The following is a 23,977-nucleotide window of genomic DNA, read 5'->3' on the forward strand; positions in this document are numbered from 1 at the left end:
TTCAACACAGTAGTTTATGCTGCCTTCAGGTGCTGTCGGAGAATTCCAAGTTGAGCTGCACACGAGCGAACCAGCGAAGCGGACTGGAAAAGTGGGAATTTTCTGTTACAGGGGTTTTCAACCATGAAGAGGCCCAAGAGTCTGCAGGTTTTGAGTCCAACCAATCGTTACAGCGGCTCATTTCAGTGATTCATCTCTCCTCTCTGGTTGAAGGTGCTAACCAGTGAAGTTTGGTGGTAGCCTATTGTGATACATGGGCTGTAAGTCTTAGTTTTGTGTTGATTAGATGTCACTGATGCCGCTGCCCTTTTCCTAATTGTCTGTTTTCTGTCTCTACCTGCTGAGTTACACTGACAAGAGATGGCTTGTAAGGATAGATTTTCCTATGGGTTTTCTATTTCTATTGATCTAAAAGTCATATTTACATAAGTGATGGTTTGTCAGACTCGGGAGTGAGTATCCCATTGATTATCGATGTCAACCGAGCCCCTCCCTCTTTCCTGATTGGCTGTTGTTTGATAAGAAAGTCACTGACATGACTGATGGCTTGGTGGGCTCAGGAAAAAGTCCTACTGATTAGCGATGTGATTTAGGCCCCTTCCCTTTTCCTGTTTGGCTGTGTTTTGATCATCTATATCTTTTGATTCTGAAACCACCTTACGATGCGTGATGGCTCATTGGACTTAAATTATGACTTAAACTACTGTCTGCTTTGTCTTTAAAAATCACGCTGCTTATTCTCTCATTTATCTTAATTGATTCCATGATTGCCTCATGATTAATATTCTGACATAAGTTGTTTTGAAGTGTTATTGTAAGAACAGTTGTTACTGATATCACAATGCAACAATTTATAAGGGCTTTACTCTGAATGTTTCATAAAAAAATTATTGAGGACCTTAAGTGCTGTTCTAAGATGGGTTCTTGTTTCAATTTATTTCACTGATACAAGATTATATTCCTTCAACTATTCGGAGCCCGCTAATTACATTCTCTGTGTAACTCTCAAACCCAAGGCTAATCAAACCTTGTGTGTGGCACCTACTGCACCCCAAGGCAATTGCCAAGAAATCACAACAAAAGGGTGAAAGCACACATCACAACAGCAATGCAGGGGAGCTGGTTTCATAGAGTAGGTTTCATAGGTTGCAGCATATCACAAATTACCTGCCTGCTGTGGATATCAAGCTGCCTCATCCAGTCTGTAACACCTCCAAACTGGTGCTACTACTCCAGAGCAGCCTTGCAAAGCAGTTTGGATGAGCAGAGCTGTGAAGTTACCATTACCACTAACCCGGCTTGGTGAGACAGGCCCCTAGCAGCTCTGTGGCTCTGTGGCTTTCACTGAGTACACCAAGAGTGGAGATGACACCACAAACCGCTCAAACCTGCCTGGTTGACAGAGCGGTGAGGAAGAAATCCAGGTCGCACTGAATCTGCGTCTCCATTAACAGCACAAGGAAAATCAAAACAACTCAACAGCACCGCAGGAGTGAAGGTGACCTGTCCTAGAGGCATTACCAATTAGAAAACACCTCTCAAAGCTGAATAATACATTGCTGTGGGGAATTAACAGTATTGAAATACCTTGTATTTGCAAAAACACATACAGTAGTTATTATGTAATTGTAAGGATACAGTTCACTTTGGCATTTTAAATAACAATACAGTCAAACACCTATCGCTAATGCAGTCACCTTAACCGTAACTGCGCCAATCAGCATCTACAGTAACTAAAGCTGGTTGTAAGTGTTGCACTTTGTTCCACTCTTCAGGTGTTTGAAGAGGAAACGGAAGTGGTTCTCTCGGCTCTGCAAACTGTTCAGCCGCAAGAACTAAGAGAGACCGACTTGAACGCCGTGACACACATTAATCCACATGACATGGACAACATGGATGTATTATTGAAATATGTAGTAAGGGATATAAATGCAGTAAAAAATGCTCTCCCAATCACTGTGGTGTTATTTCTTCCTTCTTCCACAACTGAGTGCTTTACGCAGATCTTTGGCTAATCACTGCTGTTGCCCCAAAACCACATAAGAATGATTTTCTCCATTTATAGAGGTAGATGATTTGTAAATGCAGTTTTCATCTGACATGTTTTCCCTCCTGTAAAGCAGGTAGTAACACACACACACATATTGTATATATACACACTACATATTTCTGTGACTGTAATGCTTCAATTGAAGTTTGAGCCTTATAGTCTACGAGGACAATTCAACCAGTTTTAATTTTTACTTTATTGAAGAAATATCACTAACAATCCACCTACCTCTGATCTCTCTCTCTCTCTCTCTCTCTCTCTCTCTCTCTCTCTCACTCTCACTCTCACTCTCACACACAGACACACACAAACACACACACACACACACACACACACATTGTGCTACTCCAAAGAAGCAGCTGGTCTTTCCCACGGCCACCACAGGAAAATAATCTGAGCCGCTGAATGTTCCTGTTCAGTAGAATATGGTTACAGAATGTGGCCCAGACAGGATAACATGACTCTAAAGCCACTGTCTAAAGGCAAATTGCAAAATCTGTGAAATTGCAGTCCCAGCCTGTCTACCATGACATGTAACTGAGCCAGTGTGTCAGTCAGTCAGTTGAGTGGCGGCGGCACCATCCTACCCGCCTCGATATAGGAGGACTGGTGATAGCGGTGACGAGAGGCGAAGTCGGCGTTCTCCTCCGTCAGCTGCTTGGTTTGCATCCCGACCCCGGACAGCGAGGGCGTCACCACGATCTGGTCCTTGGGAGAACCGTCTCTCCTGAGAGGAAAAGGGATTGGTATGGAGAAATGGGTTTAAGGTGAAGATGTGACCCTGACCCATTAAATTATCAGCAAATAGTAAATGAAATTATTTACAGGTACAATTCCTCATTTTATACGCTAGGACTTAGTAATAGCAGTGCCAATAGGTCATGAGCTGCATGGAAAATCCGTGCTTCATTAATAATCTGGACAGATTATTTAGGATGTAAGATTCTTCAAAGATTGTCAGAATTGCACAATACAGCACTGTGATCCGAATGTTCAATACTTAACAATGACGGAAAAAGCCCTTTTTCTCATCCCATGTAACTCAACTGACTACTCTTTATACACAATGCAAATATAAAAAGGCATTTTACAGGTTTAAATTACATTTCAAACTCTTAATCAGCTTTCACACATTCTTAATCATGAACTCCATCCAATTTGGGAATAGTGAAGCGATCTATGCACCAAAGCTATTCTGATTCCAGGCTGGGCATTTTGTAACAGAGTGATAAAATTGACATATACCTGCCAATGCTACTCAATGTTGATTTGAGCCATGCGAAAAAGCTGAATCGAGCTGCAATTCCTGCAAATACATTAAAAAAAACAAAAAAACAAAGAGTGTTATAGTGTTGTCCTGGACACGTGCAGAAAATAGTAGATGCACCAAAAAGGCCAAACAATGTGCGACAAATTAGCTAAATTTACTCTGGAAAAGCTGCTTACTGTCTTAGAATGATCTAAAGTAGTATCAGTGCATAGAAGCGGAGTAACAGAGCAGGGAAGTATGAACAGCATCTCACTGGCCATGCCACCTGTGAAACAAGTGGTTGACACTTGTAGAGCTCATGCTCAGGACTGTTGAGTCAGAGGGCTGAGGCATGTCGTTATGTGCAGATTGTATAACACACAGTTGCAGGGAATCCCATCCAGCTATTCTAGAAATCCTAAGCCACGACAGCTGCCAGGCAAAGACACTGCAAGTGAAACTCTCACCAGAATGTAGCAAAGAGCACATAAGCCAGTCCACTTTCTCTGGGATGATAAGTAACGGTTGGATCTAATGATGAAGCCATGCGGTCTCAAAAGAGGAAATGTACTAAGAAAGTCACCTATGGGTAGTCCAGGACTTGTTTTCCCAATGTAGAAGTAGAGAAGCAAGGCCACTACTATGTTTGCTAAGGCGTAGACCCACTGAATAACGAACATGATCAGGATGGAGCACAATGCCTGAAAGAAAACAGACAGCGATACATTAATATTATTCATTTACATTTGGACATATTGGCTGAAAATATGACATATTGGAACTACTAAACTACATACTGCTGCCAAAGAAATGATGGATATCTTTTAATGTGTAACTTACACCGATGAGAGCGACCCAGTGGTTGCAGAACTTGGCATAGAATGAATCCGGCATGGGTTTGATTTCCAAGCTCTGGTGCTCTGCTTTACCACCAGCACCTGGGAGTTTAGGAATGGGTCAGATTACTACATAAAACGCGACCACAAAGAACCTCTGTGATCTCTACTCTCCGGTCTAGTGTGTCACGGGTAAAGCTGTTCACCTGTCTTGTGGCTATGCGGCCCAGGGGACTGATCCAGCTCGACATGGCTCAGTTTAGGAGGGGACTCGACTTGAGGGTCTTCTCCAACCCCGGGCCCCAGTTCCCCGGGTCCACGCTGGACCTCGGCTTCCTCTTCGTGGGGAGCTGAGCCCGTCTCCTGGCCTGACACATTGCTGTTCAGGTCCAAACCGAAGCTGTCCATCAGCATCTGCTTGGCAGGAACCTTGGTCTTCCTGCTCTTGCATCTGCTGCTCAGCTCTTGCGTGGAAGAGATCTTCTCAGCTCCAGCGTCTCCGTTTGGGACAGGGGGAAAGATCCGGTCCATGTCTTTAGTGAACTCCAACAGAGTGCCTTTACCCTGCGGACTCTTCCCTCCACTGCCATAGTTCTGGTGGGTGACCTCCAGCAGCGGCCTGGAGCTCTGCCTGGTCGGCCTCCGCTGGTTCCTCCCAGCCAGGAGAAGGGCGTCCCTCCTCTCCTTGGTCTGGAGCTGGTAAGTCATGGCCACGCTGAAGTAGGAGTAGTCGATGAAGCTGTAGGTGAGCATGAAGTTGATGGTGACGATGGGGGCCAGCACGTTGACCCGGCCGATGAAGATGAAGGCCATGGTCAGCAGGCTGGTCAGACAGATAGCCGCCACTGGGGTCTTGTTAGGGCCTTTCTGTTTTAGTACGACAGTGTGAGAGAGAGGCATGTAATGGCAAACAAAAAGGTGATTAAAGCTGCACTCTGCAACATTTTTATGTAAGAACACACCCATCTTATCAGCCTAAGTTAAGTTAAGATAAGTGGAGCTGAAACAGAGAAGTGTCCCACTAATTGAGATGCTTTAGATTCACTGTATTTACCCAATGAGATTCTGGTGTTGGCTATGGTCACTGGTGGGAAATCTTCACCCACAGGAATCCAAATTAAAGAGCGAAATACAAACTGTCTCCTAAACAGCAGTGAGCGGCGCTCCGTCCAGAGAAAGTTGGACTCACCAACATTAGATCTTTTCCTCGTCCCTTTGGTTTCCTTTGGTATAAAGCATCACAGCCTGGCTAGGTTGATAAATATGAGCATGCTGTGTGCACTTAACCAACATCATGTTACAGGATTTCTGGGTATTGAAGTGTTTTTAAATCCATCATTATAAACAAAAACAAATTATACTTTCCAAAACCATTACTGTAATTTATGCATTTTGGTGAGCTTTATTCTACAAGTAAAAAGGTGGGTAACTGAGTTTAGAAGGGTTTTGCCTCCACTACACCCCTGGACAGAGAGACAAAGAGCAGGGAGTGTCGGTAGTAAATCATTAGGTATAACTGAAACACCAGCTATAACAAGAGTGCAATAACAATACACCAACAATAACCCTTTTTCTTTACTTGGGAAAAATCTTTCTAATTTGTAGTTTGTTAACCAGCTTGCTTTCACTGCTCCAGTCCCATCATAGAGCTAAAGGAGCACTGCTGTGTGCCTGGCGGGCGTCCAGCCTCACCAGGGCCGGGCCCCGCCTGTCGCCCTTCCTGCGTTTGTTCTGAAGCTTTGATTTGGGCCAAGATGTCTAGGGCCTCATTCCAGCCCGCTGAGAGAGGTCAGACGCTGCTGCCGCCCGGGGAAGTCTGAGGAAAATTGGAGGTGGCTGGGGTCGGGACGCGAACGTGACTGAATGCGTGTGTGTGTGTGTTTGGTGTGTGTTTGTGTAGCAGCAGTGTGTCATAAGTCATCGCTGTAATACACTCGGTCCCCTCGCTTCTATAGAGTGGAGACGGCCACTCTATAATTAGGCAGTCCTCTCACCGTTTCCCATTGAGTCCACCCACCACACCCCCTATACATCCAGGCCAGGCACTCTGAGTACGCTTACATGCGCACAAATACCCCCATTACTGGGAGTAATCAGCTTAAGGCAATATTTCAATTACAGTGTTTACATGGCTCAAAGTAATGTGATTTCTCTAATAACCCAGTTTATATGGATTTATTTAATAATCAGTCTGCACTGTGCCATGTTGTTTCCTTTGCTATTTCTGTATTTTCTCTGTCTCTGTCTCTGCTTTGTTTTGTTTTCTTGTTTTATCTTATTGCATACTGTATTGCATCATTTTGTTTTGTGATTGATTAGTTAGATCTAGGTAGGCCTGTTCTCTTTGAGACATGCTTTTATGGTGAAGGATGAAGGGCTTCATAAATAAACTTGACTTGTAAATACAACTTTTTCGGTTACCACGTCTGAAACCCCCCCCAAAGAAATTACCAAGGCCTTTACATGTCCAAATAAATAAATGGAAAGATTAAGCAGAAATCTAGGTCTGTTCATTGGGTTCTGCTTACTCTGATTATCACCTTACTCCCATTAAGATATTCAGATGAAGGTAATACACTGACTACTGAAAGATAAACGGCTTTATCAGGTTAAGATTGAATTATTAGTGTGCCTGTAAACATATTAAGTGGCTCAGTGCTGGATGTAGTGTGTGACAGTTCTCATTTAGCCATGGGGGTTGAAAGTGCAAGTGTATGGGAGTGCGCAAACACACACCATCACTAAGTAATCTGAATGTACATGCTCATGTTGTTCATTGCTCTATCCACCCACCCACCCCTTTTCCCAGGAAGGCCAGGGCGGGGATGACCCTCTCTTGGGCGATGCACTGGAGGATCCTGGGTGCTCCGTACAGGCCGCCCATGCAGGAAGCCAGGGAGGAGATGTAGAGGCCCAGCAGAAAGAGGAAACCCACCAAGGAGACCTGGAGGAAGAGGGAAAACAGAGGGTGGGAGAGGAACACAGCGACTACACCCAGTTCAGTTCCGCTGCAGCCAGCCCCTTATGAAAACAATGTGGGCCGACCACTGATGGAGAAGTAAGGGACGCTGAAAAGATTCGATGATCGGTTAAAGCCAATTATGATTTTACTTGAGACCCAGCATGAGGCGGTAACAGTATGGATTTATTAGTGTTTTGTAGTCATATCCAAACACCAACTGGCAATGTCATATAAAACTGCTATAATATTTCTTAAAAACCTTACATCTAAAAACTATTTTAAAAAGTACATTCAGTCTACATTGCTGTATAAGATATTTATGTTCAGTAACCTCAACAGACACAGTTATGTGATCTACTAGTAATTAAAAACACTCAAAAACGTTGAGAAGTAGGTTAAGAGCTGTCTTGGCACTGGAGCCGGAAATTCATGTAGCTGCCCTTCAAAGCGCCACCCACTGAGGTGGGCTGTTTGGTTGATTTGTACCCAGCACACACACAGATGCACAATCCCTGACCCATTTTATCCATTTCTTCCCTCTCATAACTTCTGGCATTGCATGGGAAAGATCTGATAATGACTGTTGTTTTTAAGTAATTCAGTAACTTCAGTTTGAGTACACTTTAAATTAGCAAGTAGAATTAAGTATAATTTCAGTCCTGTAATAAAATTTCAGCAAAGTAGCAATATTTCTACTTGATTAGGAGATTTTGATACTCTTATAACAAGTTATAGTTATAGGTATCAAGGGTAGCGCTGATGTTTCCTGGAAAGAACCATGAAATTATGTAGTAGTTATATAGAAAACATAAGCAGCCTGGTGGAGTCGATAAGATACTGTACATTTCTAAAATAATTTCCTGGAAAGAACTGCAAAACTATAAACTATTTATTGGAAAAATACAGAGCCCCTAAGGGGACATGGACAAAAAAAAAACAGGATAGTTTCTGTCCCCTTAGGGGCTCCGTACAAAAATAACAGGCAGAGGTCAATTAAAAGTCATTATTCATATAATTATATAATATAGTTATTTGTTGAATTCTTAATTAATTTTAATACATTTCTAATTTTCTATAGAACTACTACATTATTTCATGGTTCTGTCTTGGAAACAACAGAAGAAACTGGAGGTACTTACCAACTACCAACTACCATTGAACTCTTTCTCTATTTTCCCTATAATTAGTACATCATTTCATGGTTCTTTCCAGGAAACTTCCTAAGAAATGAACAGTTCCTTTCTAGGAAATGATTAGGAAATTGCTGGCCCAGAAAATAAAGTGTTACCGTATCAGGTATCAGGTTTCACTTACAGGTACTAGATCTTTCTGAAAAGCTTACAGAACCTACAGATAGCCAGGGATTAGACATAGTGTGACCTTTGGGTGGCATTACAAACGGGGATATGCATTAACCACACAACATCAACAAGAGGAGCTTGTCATTGTGGGGAATCCCTCCTGGTAGAGAGGGACAGGCCTTTAGAGGGAAGGATGGAAACAGAGACAGAGAGAGAGAGAGAGAGTGAAAGAGAGAGAGGAGGTTACCTTTTCCGCTATCAAGAAGTCATAGCGTAGTGCTTCTCTGGTGCAGATGGCCCCCAGGAGGAAGACAAAGACCAGATACAGGAACCACCTGTGGGTCACCAACAGTACACCACACAGCATTATCAACTGGTCCTCTCTCACTATTAATAGGAGAATTGTGTCAACGCAAATCCACACCCGAGTGACTGATATGGGTCAAACTGGAACTCTGGGTTTGTCTGTACTGCACAATGAAAGGGCAGAGCTTACCCTTTTAAGATTATGCCCCTGATTGGTCTGACTGCACCACACAAGTAAAACGAAACACATTTGAAAAAGCACCTTTTAGGATGAATCATATTCCAAGGGAAAGAACTTTGGGGGCGTTTCATTTGAAAGCTTGAACGATGTGGTCAAGTTGAATAGAAGGAGAAATGTATGTTGCAATCTTACAATAGTGGTGTGATATCGAATTGTGCAACAGGCATGAACATGAAGCTAAAGTACAAAAAAGTGGTTCTGTAGCTCAGTGGGTAGAGCAAGGCATACTTTTACTGTCGCTCAGTCTATACTTTAACAGTTGTTTAATCTGGGTACTTTTACTACATTTTAGTCTTTATTTTTCACTGTAGTTCAGTCAGTATATTACTTTTACTGTAGCTCAATCTGTATGCTTTTACTGTAGTTGTAGTCTGTGTAGCTTATTCTGTAGTTTACTGTAGTGTTTTTGTTCATTACTGTATTGTCGTAGCTACAGTTTATTTTAGCTTTTGCATCGTTTAGTGTAGCATTTATGTCGTTGTAGTGTAGCGCTTTTGTTGATTAGTGTAGGGTTTGTGTTGTTTGTTGTAGCATTTGTGTCATTTAGTGTAGCGTTTGTGTCATTAAGTGTAGCGTTTGTGTCATTTAGTGTAGCGTTTGTGTCATTTAGTGTAACGTTTGTGTCATTAAGTGTAGCATTTGTGTCATTTAGTGTAGCGTTTGTGTCATTTAGGGTAACGTTTGTGTCATTTAGGGTAACGTTTGTGTCATTAAGTGTAGCGTTTGTGTCATTTAGGGTAACGATTTCTTACGAGGTGAAGACAGCTGCTAACGTTCCGACAGGGATGTTGTGTTCAGGCCGCTGAAGGTCTGAGCTCATGTTGAAGCCTGCCATGACTCCTATACACACACACACACACACACACGCCACACATAATTCATACAACATACAATACAGGGATGCGTGAGGTGTAATGCAGGAGTTCAAAAGTTTGACTATTGAGTTAATCTTAAAGAACAATATGTATTCTGGTATACCAGTGCTATGCTGATAACCTCGAGTGACCTGTAATGGAAGCTTCTTATGTAATGTAAGATCAAGTGGAGATCAAGTAGAGATGATGGGGGCAGCTCACCTGTGGCAGCGGGGAAGAAGACACCAAAGACGGTGAAAAAGTTTTCCCCTGTGCTGTAGTCCGGCATCGTGTTCCTGCCAAGCAGCTCGGCCGAATAACCAATGAAGCCATGCTCTGACAGAGGAAGCAACAGTACACAAATAACAAAGCACATCAACATCAATACTTAAGGTTAGACCTATATGGGATTTTGAAGGCCAATACTCATACCAATATTTTTGGACTGAGGCTGCCGATTGCTGATATTTTGTGTCGATGCTCAGTTGACCATTTTCATGTTGACCAAAGTTGACCATTTTTATGTCAAGTCAAGTCTATTTGTATAGCCCTTAATCACAGTTACAATCTGAAAGGGCTTCACAACACCCACATGATGAAAACGATGAATGAAAACAGCAGTTGTCAGGGTGGAAAGGCCTCTGAAACAGCATTCAGACCATCATGGAACATCAATAGAATTGAAAACCATGCTAATGAAATTCTTTTAGGTGTGTTAGCAGCTCCTTGAGGCAGGGTGATGTAGGTTTCACTGCAGGTTTTACAGACTGAAACTGTGGCGTAAAATCCTCCCACATCACACTGGAATGATTTGTCTAGTCAGACATCTGATACAAAAATAATAAAATAAAAAACAACATATTCACTAGCTGTGGTCAGGGAGGAACCTCCATCTTATCTGAGGTGGACGACACTGATATTCACCAGCCGATATTCGATTTACAATAAAAGGTCAATATCAGACAGATACATCAGTCTAACCCCTGTGAAAAGGGCCAGAGGTGTGTTCATACATAAACGCTGTAACGGGCCTCCTTCAAACAGTATGAGATGTCACCCTGGTGCTTTTGGAAAGCTGGACATGAGAGCCATCAGCTGGTGGAAGAAAAATAGATTAATACTGGGATGTTGTCAGGGAAAATGCACACTGGTATTTGTGATGTGAAGGACCAAAAGACTGCACACTCTATATAAATCTATCTCTCTTTTTAAATTAGATCTACAATAATATTGCAAGCTGCTTTTTTTGGCCACAACCATTTCATAACGGCTATTATTAGCTTCTAAACGTATTATTTACTAGGAAAGAGCTACCAGACACTGGGTGTTTAGAACAGCAAATGTAAAAGCTTTCATAAACTGGATATAGGTTGAATCACTATTGTGTTATATCAGTGATAGAGAGCAGCAAAATTAAGATTTATTTATATAAAAATGTCATGGATTACATTACATGGATTGTCATGGATGGGGCGACAAACAGGTCAAAATGTAATGGAAAGTCAAATTATCTGAACCCATTGGTAGATGTTTTCTCTTGTTTACAGGAAAACAAGATTTTAACACTCAATACTAGACTAAAAGACTAAATGACTAATTTGGATTTTTTTTTCAGTATCGAATGGAGGTGTTGCTGATGCAATAATCTCTTTGCGGCTTTCAGATCTCGCCATGACTCAAAGGTCCATTTTGCAACAGTAATTCCCAAACAATACAAACGACAAACAAAAAAAAAAAGTTATAAAATACATTAAAAACTCTGTCTGGCTGTCCAATACTAATGTTCCTTGGATTAAAAGATACAAATGAATACCTAATTTGTGATCTCATTTAATCAATTTCAGCCTAATGACAGTATAGGTTAGTCCAGTCGAGACCAGGACGGAGAGAGTACAGGGAAAGACAGGTCTGCACTGGTGGGGGGTCATTTAACCCAGCGAGCCAAATCTGAAGGGCCTGCCTATGTTACAACACCGGACATTTCCCCCTTGGTTATCTTGCGATGGGAAAGAATGTGTTCTCTCAGATTAATGACATGTTTATCCAAAAGGAAGTCACCACCCTTTTCAGAAGCTCAGCAGCTTCCAAGTCTGACAGAAAGAATGAGAGAGAGCGAGAGAGAGAGCGAGAGAGAGAGCGAGAGAGAGAGAGAGAGAGAGAGAGAGAGAGAGAGAGAGAGAGAGAGAGAGTGAGCATGCTCATTTTTTTTCTTTTGTTTTAGAAATGCATGACAAAAGCCAAACCCGAAAGTGCTGGACGTATTTATTCCAACCAAGCTTTTCTTGCTAGCCACATGTTCTCTAGGGTCGAAACGTAAGGAGGCTGTAAAAACCCAAATCAAGTGGGACTAGGAGCCCAAACCCTTGTCCACCCTGTGACCCGATGAGACCACCCTCTATCCAAACAATCAGAATGTAACTAAGCCAGGGCAGTCAGTGTCCATGTCTGCACCGCGGGCTCCCCACCCTCTATATAACATCACGCTCCAACACCCGACCAAGCCTGACTCACACAGCGCTCGGCACTGAGCTCTGCACTGAGTGTGAAGCTGAGGGTGTTCACTTATTTATACGACAAAACGATTTCTATGAACATGGGTCGAATGTTTGGATACACTGACAGCGTTTAAGCATTTGATCTCTCATGAATAAAGGCGAAAAGAGAAAAGCCTGGTTATTCTTTGGATTATACTGGTAAAAATTAGATATCAGCCAATCATTGTCGTCCACCTCTGATATGATGGAGGTTTCTCCTTGACCACAGCTAGTGAAGATGTTTTTATGATTACTCTTATTTTAATATCAGATGTCTGACCAGAGAAATCATTCCAATGTGATGTGGGGGGGTTTTACTCCACAGCTTCAGTCTGTAAAACCTGCAGTGAAACCTGCCTCGCTGCCTTAAGGAGCTGCTAATGCACCTGATTATTAGACAATACAGTGGTGAGAGCATCCATATGTGGCAGGTGGCACCCAGTAAAAAAGAGGAGGTGCACCAATTAGTGAGGTTTGCAGATATAGCGCTACCTGCAGGAGGAACGCATGTTGCGACTGTTGGTTCAGGCCGGTGGAGTGAGGCAGGTGCACACCTCATGCTGGCGTACAGGGAAGACGAGAGCGCAGGAACAACTGACCTACTTCCCCTCTTGGGTTGAAGGCGGCTGGTAGTCGGTAGGAAAGTAGATCGACGTACCAGAGCATCAGTGGTCCATTAGCTGCTCTTGCCGTGGGACTATTTTCGTTGTTTGCCAGTTTGTTTTTCTGGGGTTTCTTTTTCTGTCTAGTCCGCCCTGGCAAGTGTGCTGGTAGCGGGCAAAAAGATATGGGTATTGCCCTTCTTTTCTTATTTATTTTCGTTTGTTTGTTTTGTTTTGTTGTCCATCTGCTTGCTTCCCCCACCAATAACTTTACTCAGGTCGAATCCCAGTCAGACAGTCAGGGCAGGCTTAAGGTGTGACGTGGTTATTAATCGTTTGCAGTGAAATTAATCACGTGTGTAAACTTTGGAATGTGTTAACTAACCTAGCGTGCAAGACTTGATTGATTACAGTGTGCACTGGTGTGTTTTAGTGGAACTCAGCCCCTGCCCTGTTAGTGATAGCTGGGAAGTCAACTGTAAGGAGGTTAAGGTGGGCGAATATAAATTGTCAAGCTGAACTTTTGTAATAAAAATGTTTACTCTTTACCTCCTTGATTGTCATTCCTTATGCTAGTGACTTGTAGCGGGTGTAACACATATTTTAATAGACATATTGTCTGACTAGCAAGTGTACATAGAGAATGGGCCTCCTTTTCCAGCTCAGCATTCCACTGACACAGACTGGAATGTGTAGTCCCATTACATGAGCTTCAGAGGCCTCTCTCTCTAACTCTCTGACCATTTAATCCCCCCATGGAAATAGACTATCACACATAACATGAGGCACATACAATCCAGAACAGACCATGACGCTACAGAGGAGCGGCAGATCCCATTCAGATGATTGAGAACGCCATACTGTAGTGAGGATCACAGGAAGAGATGATGTGGCGGTCTCTGGAGTAGCAGCAGGCCTCAGATCTCAGTTCCGGCCTCCTCTCTTTGTCATTGTCCAAAAATGTGGGTGAGTCTGGTTAACACCCTAAACCCCAGACCCGCGAAGCACATAACGGCTTCCTGTTCTGCGGGGAATAGGCTTCAATTGGAGGGACAGAGAGAGGCGCGCCTGGTCGTATTTCATCTGTGCACCATGGTCGGATGGTTTTGCGGTTGAACACTTTGGTTGCGAGAGACAATACCTTGGCAGTTTTACTGACCAAAATAAGCCATGATCTCCAGAGTGTACTCTCAAGACAAGAAAAAAATACATTTGGCAGATGGTTTTTCCTCCCGTCAGGGGTAATAACGCTCCTCTCTGAACTGTCTAACATGTTGTGGCCACGCACTTTTTCGGTTCCAACTCCACCTGCCACTGCACTGCAGGAAGGACTTGTCATAATCAATCACTTAACAGCTCCTTGTGGCTGGGGAGATGAGGAAGCCAGATCACTCGAACATCAACTGACAGCTCCTATACATAATGACACACCTAAATCCTTCCACTCATAATGATATTACCACACAGCGGTCAGTAGGTCAGGGTTTTGTTGAATTGCATCACTGGAGAGGTAGAGAAGTTCAGTAGATGTTTTGATGGGATATGGTAGATGGCTGCCAACTCATGCCTCAGCTATGGTGGTGATGATGAGGGTTCGACTGACATGGGGTTTTGAAGGTAAACGTTTTTGGATTGAAGCTGTTGATAGCCGATATTTTGATATTCAATATCTTTCAAATTTGACCATATTCATGCCAAAGAAGTACAAAAAATACAACTGTTTTTCCAGTTTCCCACAGAATTTTATTCTTGTCAGGTTGGAAAAGCATCTGAAACCACATTCTGACCACAGGACACTAAAACTCTCCATTGAAACCCAGAATGATGAGAACAAAAATAATTAGACTGCATTAGATCATATTGGAGGTGCACTACATTAATAAAAGACCAGTAATTGCCTGATATACTGGCAAACCAATACATCTGTCTGACCCTAGTTTTGATAGAGGATACCACCTGGCTGCCAAGAAATGCCTTAGCTATGTCAACAATGTGCTGTGGTCGCTGAAACCTTCCACTGTGACGGCCTTGACAAGTCTGATTAGAGGTGTTATCGTATTATAAACATGTGTGTTTGGCGGTGGCTCCTTTTCCTCCTTGCTGTTCTGGCAGGTAACCAGGATGTGCCTCGGCGTCCAGCGAGCGGAGGCTAGACGAGGCTGTTTCAGCGAGCTAGGGGACCGGCTGGCCCTCTGCCAACCATGAGGTCACCACAACACACACAGCAGCTCTTAATTGGAAAAACCTGGGCTGTGCATTATGGCTGGTTCTCCCACAAACCCTCAGAAACTGCAAATCGGCCGGTGCCAGCTGTGCTATGAAGAAGACTGGAGGGGTGGGGGGGGGGGGGGTGAGAGAGGTGGGATGAAAGGCTGGTTTTAGAGACGGGGGGATAAATGGAGTGCTAAAGTCTAATGTCGCCAAACTAACTACCGCCCAGCACTGGTCGACTTGTCGTGCATGAGCTCATTGTGTTTTGCTGGGAGAGAGAAAAGGCAGACTTGTGTGTATCTTTTCTCCATGTGATATGTATTTTTATTGTGGGTGTGCTCTACTTTTTCATGCGTCTAGCTTTAGTATTGTTTTTATGCAAAGTAAATTGAGTTCCCTTGTGTCTGAAATGTGCTATCCAAATAAAGTTTGACTTGACTTGACTTCTGGAACACTTTGCTCTTCCCTCTGGACAGGACGTTGATAATCAGTGAGAACAGGAAATGTGGGGAAGGACTTCCTGAAGGCCAGCAAAAGAATACAATCTACTGAAAAAAAAAAAAAAAAAAAAAAAAAAGGGCGACAATGTTTCCTCACCAGAAAAAGTTCTTCTGGGTCTCAGACTTGGCCTAAGCTACCACAGCAGCAACAAAACAGGACTTTACAGCAGTTTGTGACGACAGTCTAGCAGTCTGCTGTTCCTATAGACTTCCATCGTTCACTAGATCTTTAAACACAACAACCAGAATTATTAAGGATTTTAAGAAGCCCTACCTACTAAGGATCTACGCGGACAAAAACAAGATAACAGGCATGAGGAAAATGGGTTGAATATGCAACAAAAACATAGTTACACAGACACCAGTGTCACAGATGAGAGAGCTCTAGAGGTCTGGTCTTGGTAGAATACATTCAGTAATATAGGTGATGCCACAGTGACACCTACTGGCTGAAACCACTAACTGACATTTACAATTCGAGTCAACAGTCAGAGTTCTGAGAGTGCTGCACTAAATAGACTTACATATTCACTTTAGTCCAGCGCACTGTGACGGTAGACTTTATGGATTCATATGATTCATAAACAATTATCTCTGATAAACCTCTCTCCTTAGCTGTTTTCTTTTCCTAACACTCAGTCTTACATACTACTCTTTCATACTACTCTTTGGCCAGGAATATTGTGTATTGACTTTTGCACATGTTGTAGTCAAGTTGTTCTGGATAAAATGTAAATTGCAAATGTAAACACATCTAGCTGCACAGTAACACTAACCCCAATAATAATGTAACTCAAATACTAACCTCTAACCATAAATGTGGCGCATGTCCTCATAAAGTAAAACTTTTTTGTTCCTATTTTTGTGGGGAATATAATGCTCACATTCTTCCCCTGACTGGTATTAGACCAAAAATGGTTTGTGAATGTACTGGGCTGACATTGGCCTTTTATTACAAGTCAGATATCAGCCAGTCAGTGTCATCCACCTCTGATATGATGGAGGCTATTATTTTAATTTCAGATCTGTAAGTCAGTCTGTAAATCTTGTAATGAAACCTTCCTCACTCTGCCTTAAGGAGAGTGAGGAAAAAAAGGGAAAAAAAATCATTAGTATTTCAGTGGAGAGTTTTAGTGTCCCATGATGGTCTAAATGCTGTTTCAGAGCCTTTTCCACCCTGAGAAGCTGTATCCTCGGTTCCGTATGGGTCTAACCCCACCCATGACTCTGTTTCTCTGCCCCTTCACCCCTCACCCCTATACCCATCATCCCAGCCCTACCTGGATCAAGGTGGGTGAATGTGCCGATGACAAAGTCCAGCGTGGAGACGGCCAGCACGCCCAGCAGCAGGAGCTGGAGTCGGACGATCCACTTGACGCCGGCCAGGTTGATGCCGAGCAGCGCCAGGAGCACCGCCGCCGACATGCCGCGCACCGCCCACTGGCTCTGGAGATTCAGCAGCTCCGCCACCGACTCCGAGAAACCTGTGACGTACATGGCCCCGGCCACGCACTGCGGGATGGGAGGTGGGACGACAAGGGAGGTAAGGTGGGTGGGACGGAAATAAATCCTGAGTGTATGGGATCTGTTACACACATATAACAACCGTGTTACAACCACTGGCATGCATGTGTAATTGAGTGTCCATGCAAACACACACCGACATCCACAAACTTGACAATAACACATATTACATTCCACACAAGTATGCCTAAATGTGTTTAATTATTATTGTTTTAGCGCCCTATGATCTAAAAGGCCCTGACAAGAATACAATTCTGTGGGAAACTGGACATTTTTTTGTACTTTTTTGGCGAATTTAAAGATATTGAACACAAATTGTCTGGCACAAATTGTCAGCTATCGGCAGCTTAAGCTTCAATCTAAAAAATATTGGTATCTGGCTTCAAAGACATATCAGTCAAACTCTAATTGGAAGTACAGATATTTTACACTTGTACAGTCAAACACACACACACACACACACTCACCTGTCCAAACACATAGAGGAGGCCCACGGTGCCGCCCACCCTGCCTCCGAGGACGGTAGAGATCATGGAGTAGATTCCTCCACTCCCAATGCCACAGCGCTCACACACTCCGATGCCCGACATCACCGTTACCAAGGCAACCAGCACGACCACGGAGACCAGGAGCATCCCAAGCAACACACCTGTGTTCCCCTGTATGATGCCATCAGGCGAAATGGAGACTAAATATAAAAAATCTTCCCTTTGCTGTTTCACTCCTTTCTTTGGTTTGCTATTTACTGACAAAAGCGGATGTAGTGTAGTGGATCAGTTTTCTGTCAGTGAAAACAGACAGCAGTGCACTTGCAGCAACATGCAGCAACATTCTCTTAAATTTCTCTTATATTTTCTCTTAATTTTCTGTTCAGAGAAAAAATAAGAGAAGTCAACTCCAGATGCACCAAATGTTCTTAACCATCCAAATCTGCTCTTACCCAGGTGTGCTGAATGATGAATCCCACTTGATCATAAATTGGAGGCGTGTGGCCGCAATATCATCCAAGGGTTTTTATTTATTTATTTATTTTACCTTTATTTTACCAGGAAGTCCCATTGAGATCAAAAATCTCTTTTACAAGAGAGACCTGGCCAAGGTAGCAGCCGTACAGAATCACAACATATTATTTATTATTTATAGTCTTAACTGGGATCAATGGACCAATAGTATTTCTTTAGCCCACAAATTTAATAATCCAATCATTATAATTACTCTAAAACATATAATAATCTAAATTTGATTAGATGATATTCATGCGTTTTTTTATGTTCCTCAAATTTAAAACTTATGTTTCCTTGCGTTGGACAAACAGTTTGTGGACTGTGAAAATGAGATGTTTTTTTCTTATCTTGGTAAGACCACTCGTAAACTTTTCTCTTACCTAAGAGAAGAGCAAAAATAAGAAAACATTGGTGAATCCCAGAAATCAATGGGTACTAACAAAATAAGAACAAATCGTGGATACGAACAATAAGAGAAAATTTGTTCGTATATCGCTTCCTGCATGAGGCCCATTGTCACTTTTTCTGTTCTTATGGTAACTACATCTGGAGATTTTGATAAACTGCAAATCTGCACTTCCTGTACTTCAGTTATCTACAGCTGTAAATTAAAAGGAGTATAGTTTTTACATACATGTTCTGTACATATGTATGACCTTCTGTATCCCTGCTAATACAAATACAATGCACATTTTGCACATCTTGTATACATGCGGTAAATTCTCGCATTTTCTCATCCATTATATATTGCATACATGTTGACATTTTACTACTTTTTCATTCATTTTCATAATACATATATTTCACATTTAGTGTATTTTCATATCATACATATTTTTCCATTCCTTTCTTTGTCTCAATATGTTCTACTGCTGTTGTTTCTAATACATATCTTTTTTTTTATTCTTACAGTTCTAGTTAATACACTCCAGTGTTGTAACTATCGATTGCATTATGTTTAATACCCCTGTTTGCTCTATTCTTATTTACACCCTATTTTTCTTTACTGTATCCGATTACTATGTGTGTTGCTGCAACGTCCGCATTTCCCCAATGGGATTATTAAACTTTCATTTTATTAACCCCATTCTCTGCTTTGTAGTAAAAGTATTTAGGATAAGCTAGGAAAGGACTCTCGTCACTCATGTTGTACTGGTGCCAGAGACCTTGTGGTGAGGTCAGGCCTATCAACACCAGGACAAAATGTGTCCTGAGAGAGATTCTTTCCCATGGCACAGTAAAATAACATCAAAAAATTTCAACACGGCAGGAGCCAGATGAGAAAGGCCACATTTTTCCCCCAACAGTATAAATAGGCCTATTGACACTCAGCCATAATCAAACAAGGTCCTTTGAATCTTTATCTACATATTTTACATCTAGATATTTAGCTGACAATCTTATCCAGAGTGACTTACAGTAAGTTCAACAGAAGAATAAGCTTCAGTGTAAGATTTAACACACCGAAGCTCTAGGATAAAAATAGACATCTCATGTGTCTATTAGGCTTGTCGCGGTGGGCGGTGTTACCGGTGGCGTACGGTCTTGGAGTCCACACCGGTGGCATTAGCTCCACACCGGGAATATCATTATTTTGTATTTTGTAAAATACGTATATATTCAGAGCTTCCATGTTCAAGTTAGGCTACAAAATGATAAATGGACATACTAACAACATACTGATCACTAAATCTGATCATTAATATGACAGATTAGGATGAATAGGATTAATTATTTGTCCTTACCTAGTGACAGTAATGTGTCCAGTACAATCCAATGGGAGCCTAAAGAAGGGCAATATGCCAGAATCTGCACTGCACTCACATTAACTCCCTGAGTGTTGAGCAGTGTTATAAATCCCTGATTAAAAACTGTAATGTTTACAAATGCCGTTAATACAGTTTGGAGAGGAATTTTAAGTTTTACTTATGTTGTAGTGACACTGACTTTGCTAGCGCTTAGACCCTCTAGTGGTAACAGGCGGTATAACCGGTATAGCCGGTTTTGGGGAGGGAAACAACACCGGTGTCAAAATGGCACCACCGTGACAACTCCAGTGTCTATGCCATAGACTGGGGTTAGATCTATACTCACCACCAGGTAGCCGGTGCGGAGGAAGAGCACCACACCGAAGATGTTGATCATGCAGGTGGTGAAGACGCCGTCCCAGGTGCCGAACAGCACCGGCTCCCAAACAAACAGCTTGACCCTCCACCATGGCTGGCTAGGCCGCTGGAGGCCCTGAACACAGAAACACAACACAAGGTTTAAAGGTGCTACGTGCAGCACTTTAACATCAACTAAATCATCACCACATTCATTCTGACACATTAGTATTATCGCCGTTAACAAACGACCATCGGCAAGATGACTGGTGGCCTCTACTGGCCTCTACACTGCATTTTACATTGTGTGGCACCGGGTCGGATTTAGTTGGATTGCTTTATGGCGGACTTAGCAGGAAATCTGCTGTATTGCTTTATGGCACAAAACAGGAAGAGGGCGCTGTTCTTCCAGAGTTTCTGGCAAAGGCAAATAGTGGAAGGAGTGAAAGGTTGATGGAAAAATCACTTCCAATATGTTTATCCTCTTCAGTAAAGCCAAAGAGAAAACCCCTGACAGAGGAAGCACACATGTTGAAGAGGAAGAGTGGCAGATTTGTGTCAGGAAGCAACAGAGTTTATGGGAAATGTGGTCTTACTTTTGAGGAACACTAGCCCAACCAACACCACGGGCATGAGATAGAGGCTACCAGTCGTCTCGGCTATGGTCTCATTTGTTTAAGGGAATTATACCAACATATCACACTTAATTTGAAAGTGATACATTCATGTTTAAAATTGCTACCCGTAGCACCTTTAACATAATAATAGGCTATATGCTATGTGGTGCCAGCATTTTATCCAAAGTGCCTTATCAGTACTGTAAGCCAATGAAAAAAATATGGAAAACAGACCCTTAACCCTGACACTGTTAATGCCACATTCTACCCACTGAGCAACATGGGATGATATGGTTTGATGGGGCATGAAAGGGCGTAGCATTCCCCTTGCTACCCCTTGATTTTAAAGAAAACTTAAGTTAATATAGCCTACTTCCCTGCACCCCTCTTAAAATCTGAATCAGTCAACCACTGGACACCAAGCCAGAAAATCCTTAAACTATAGGAATTCAACCCATTTTGTCATTGACAATACTCAGCTACCCCTCAACTCTATCACCCTGAAATTGGGATATATTAAAACTGACCGGGCGATTATGAATGAGATTGATAGTGACAAAGATTCTACCTGTGCGTCTTCGTGGAAGAGATCACAGGTGTGTGTGTTTGTGGTGGTGTCAGTGCCTCCTCCCGGCTTCAACAGTCCTGCCCCATCGTCCTTCAGGTCATACCTGTGCACAGTCCAACCTATGGGCAGGGTATCCATGGCAACCTACAGGTAGGATGGGATGTATTACCTCAGCTACTGCCTCTCTGCTAAAGAAAACAGTCCCCTCTCTCTTTCTTCTTGGCTCATAATCTATTTATTTTCCAGCACTAGCACGTTGCTCTTTGGATTGTTATGGGCACAGGAAAACTATAAGGTCCTGACAACTGCCCTCCTTATTTTTGGTTGTCTCTGATGTAGGTGATCTAGCAGTTGAAGCTTACTCTACTGTTGCACTCATTGTAACTCACTCTGGATAACAGCGTCAGCAAATGTCTAAAAAGTCAATGTAAATGTAAATCTAATAGAAAAGTGTCATAGCCTGCAGGCTTACATAAAGTCATACAATCTGGCACTGAATAGACAAAATTTCCATGAGGACGGTACATGCTCCAAGATTATTCATTAACCACAGCATCACAGCATTATTGGAAAAAATACAGTATGAAAATAATCCACCTTCAGGTCTAAATTTGTCCATCTCTATTCACAACAAAGTTTTACTCTGTTTAGAGGGAAGCTGCAGATTATTTCCCGTCTGAACAAAAAGACAAGACAAAGCTGATGAAGCTTTAAGTGTCACATCCCGGTTAAACAGAGGTGTGCCCACATTCTACCCGGTGGCCACCCGGATACAGCAGAGGGTGTGCTGGTTACTTAACAGCTAAACTATAGGCGCCTGCAGAGAAAACTTCAGCCTGAGGGGAAGGCTGACATTTTACTGACATTAAAAATATAAATAAGCCATGGTTTAGTGATTTTAGAATAGCTAAGAGGCGTTGTAGGCACCCAGCGGTGAACACACCATTGTATATATATAACTTATATAAATAGGGCCTATATATAAAAAAGAAAGAACGAAAATGATAGGCTATAATAGGCCTATTAATTATTAAATGTTCTTATTTCTCTAGTTGTTGAATAGCAATGTTATCTAAACAAAGTTGTTGCTGGCAACACAACTTTTTCTGTGCAATAATATTTAACTAAATCAGCAGTTGGCGGTCACAGGTGTGTGTTAATCTCAACTATATTTTTTTGTAAACATTGGTTCGCGGATTCTGAGTGGACCAATAGTTCACCTAACGTAACGTAAATCTATTAATTTAGACTTAGAGTAAAATATAACCGTTGCACTTGACCTGTGGTGTCCTGCTCAGTGGGACTGACAACACTACAACATACCCGACCCCGGTACGTGCCTTTCTCGGGTATGGAGAATAAATCACACCAAAGTCTTTTTAAAAAAACTGTCAATTTCACGTGTCATTACTCGTCAGCAAAGTACATACCTCATAAAATATTATTCAAGATCTTTTCTGAATTATTCGGAGCCACTCTTTATTTCGGCATAACCCAATACCACAAACAGCACTTATTTCAATACAATTTCAACTTTAAGCCTTCTCACAATCTTCTCCCACCACAACACACCGCGGTTGGCGGCAGCGAGCAGAGTGAACCAATTACCACATTGGAATTTCATCGAAATAGGTGCTGCTTGGTGGATTAAATGTATGCCGTATTGATGACTGGTTCCACACGATTCAAAAAGGTCTCGAGTCATATTTCATGGGGTTGCTCATATTTTATGGGCAAGCTCATATTAAATTACCACATTTTCTAAATGGAATTCCGCGTACCGTCTCCATCCGGGAGAACGGCACAGGTAGGGGCCAAGCCAAAATTAAGCACGCATTCCTACACATTCCCCACAAAGCACTTCCTTACCTTTCACAAAGTACCATATCATTCCAGGTCGAGGAGAAAGAAAAAAAGCAGTGTCCCAAAATGACAAATAAGTTCTAACACTGTAATTGTAATTCCATGATCAACTCAACATGGGCAAGGTTCCCAGCCCCTGCTTTTACAATGCTACGTGTGCACGAAGACGTCAGCAGGTAGATGTGCTGGCACCTGTAACCTTCCAGGGTGTGTTGCTGCCCTGCTGTGTTAGCTTTGGCAAGCCTGCCAGTGGGCAAGATTGAGTAGCCTAGGTCTAATGATTAACGTCATTTGTGGGATAGCAGAAAATTTGAATATTCATATTATTCCCATTATTTCTTTATTATTGGTATTATACTTATTCTTCCCTAACCTTCTGTGGACTCCCAACTATTTCTATTTCAAGAACTTCTATTCTTCTTTACCTTTAATAGAAATACATGGTGGAGACTGAATAAAGACAAATGGTGTTCTAAGATGCAGACATTTGTAAAAGATGAACTCTTTCTATAATGCAGGGGTTCCCAACCTTTTTCATGTCAAGGACTCCTAGATCGATGTGCATCTATTCAATGAAATCTTGTCTCCCAGGGACCCCACAAAGTTTTGTTGTTAGATATGATTTAATGTGGAACATCATAAGTGTCTGT

The 23,977-nt window shown here is 42.3% G+C and overlaps 1 protein-coding gene across 1 annotated transcript; it reads right to left on the minus strand.

Annotated features, from left to right (window-relative positions):
• Positions 1-2,308: 2,308 nt before the first annotated feature.
• slc12a8 (solute carrier family 12 member 8) lies at positions 2,309-23,432 on the minus strand. The gene is made up of 14 exons (XM_071542339.1): positions 23,334-23,432; positions 21,465-21,608; positions 20,269-20,415; positions 17,638-17,829; positions 16,927-17,158; positions 10,022-10,135; positions 9,698-9,785; positions 8,646-8,733; positions 6,933-7,079; positions 4,342-5,002; positions 4,140-4,237; positions 3,883-4,000; positions 3,296-3,356; positions 2,309-2,777 (listed from the first exon to the last, which is right to left on the minus strand). Exons 2-14 carry the CDS (start codon positions 21,600-21,602, stop codon positions 2,609-2,611), a joined length of 2,253 nt encoding a protein of 750 aa, XP_071398440.1. The 5' UTR covers positions 21,603-21,608; positions 23,334-23,432; the 3' UTR covers positions 2,309-2,608.
• Between the last annotated feature and the right edge of the window lie 545 nt (positions 23,433-23,977).

This window comes from Centroberyx affinis, unplaced genomic scaffold (assembly GCF_046629955.1).
Source record: "Centroberyx affinis isolate AG114_WGS23_722 - 3 ecotype Tasmania unplaced genomic scaffold, CSIRO-AGI_Caff_v1 ptg004051l_1, whole genome shotgun sequence".
NCBI lineage: Eukaryota > Metazoa > Chordata > Actinopteri > Beryciformes > Berycidae > Centroberyx > Centroberyx affinis.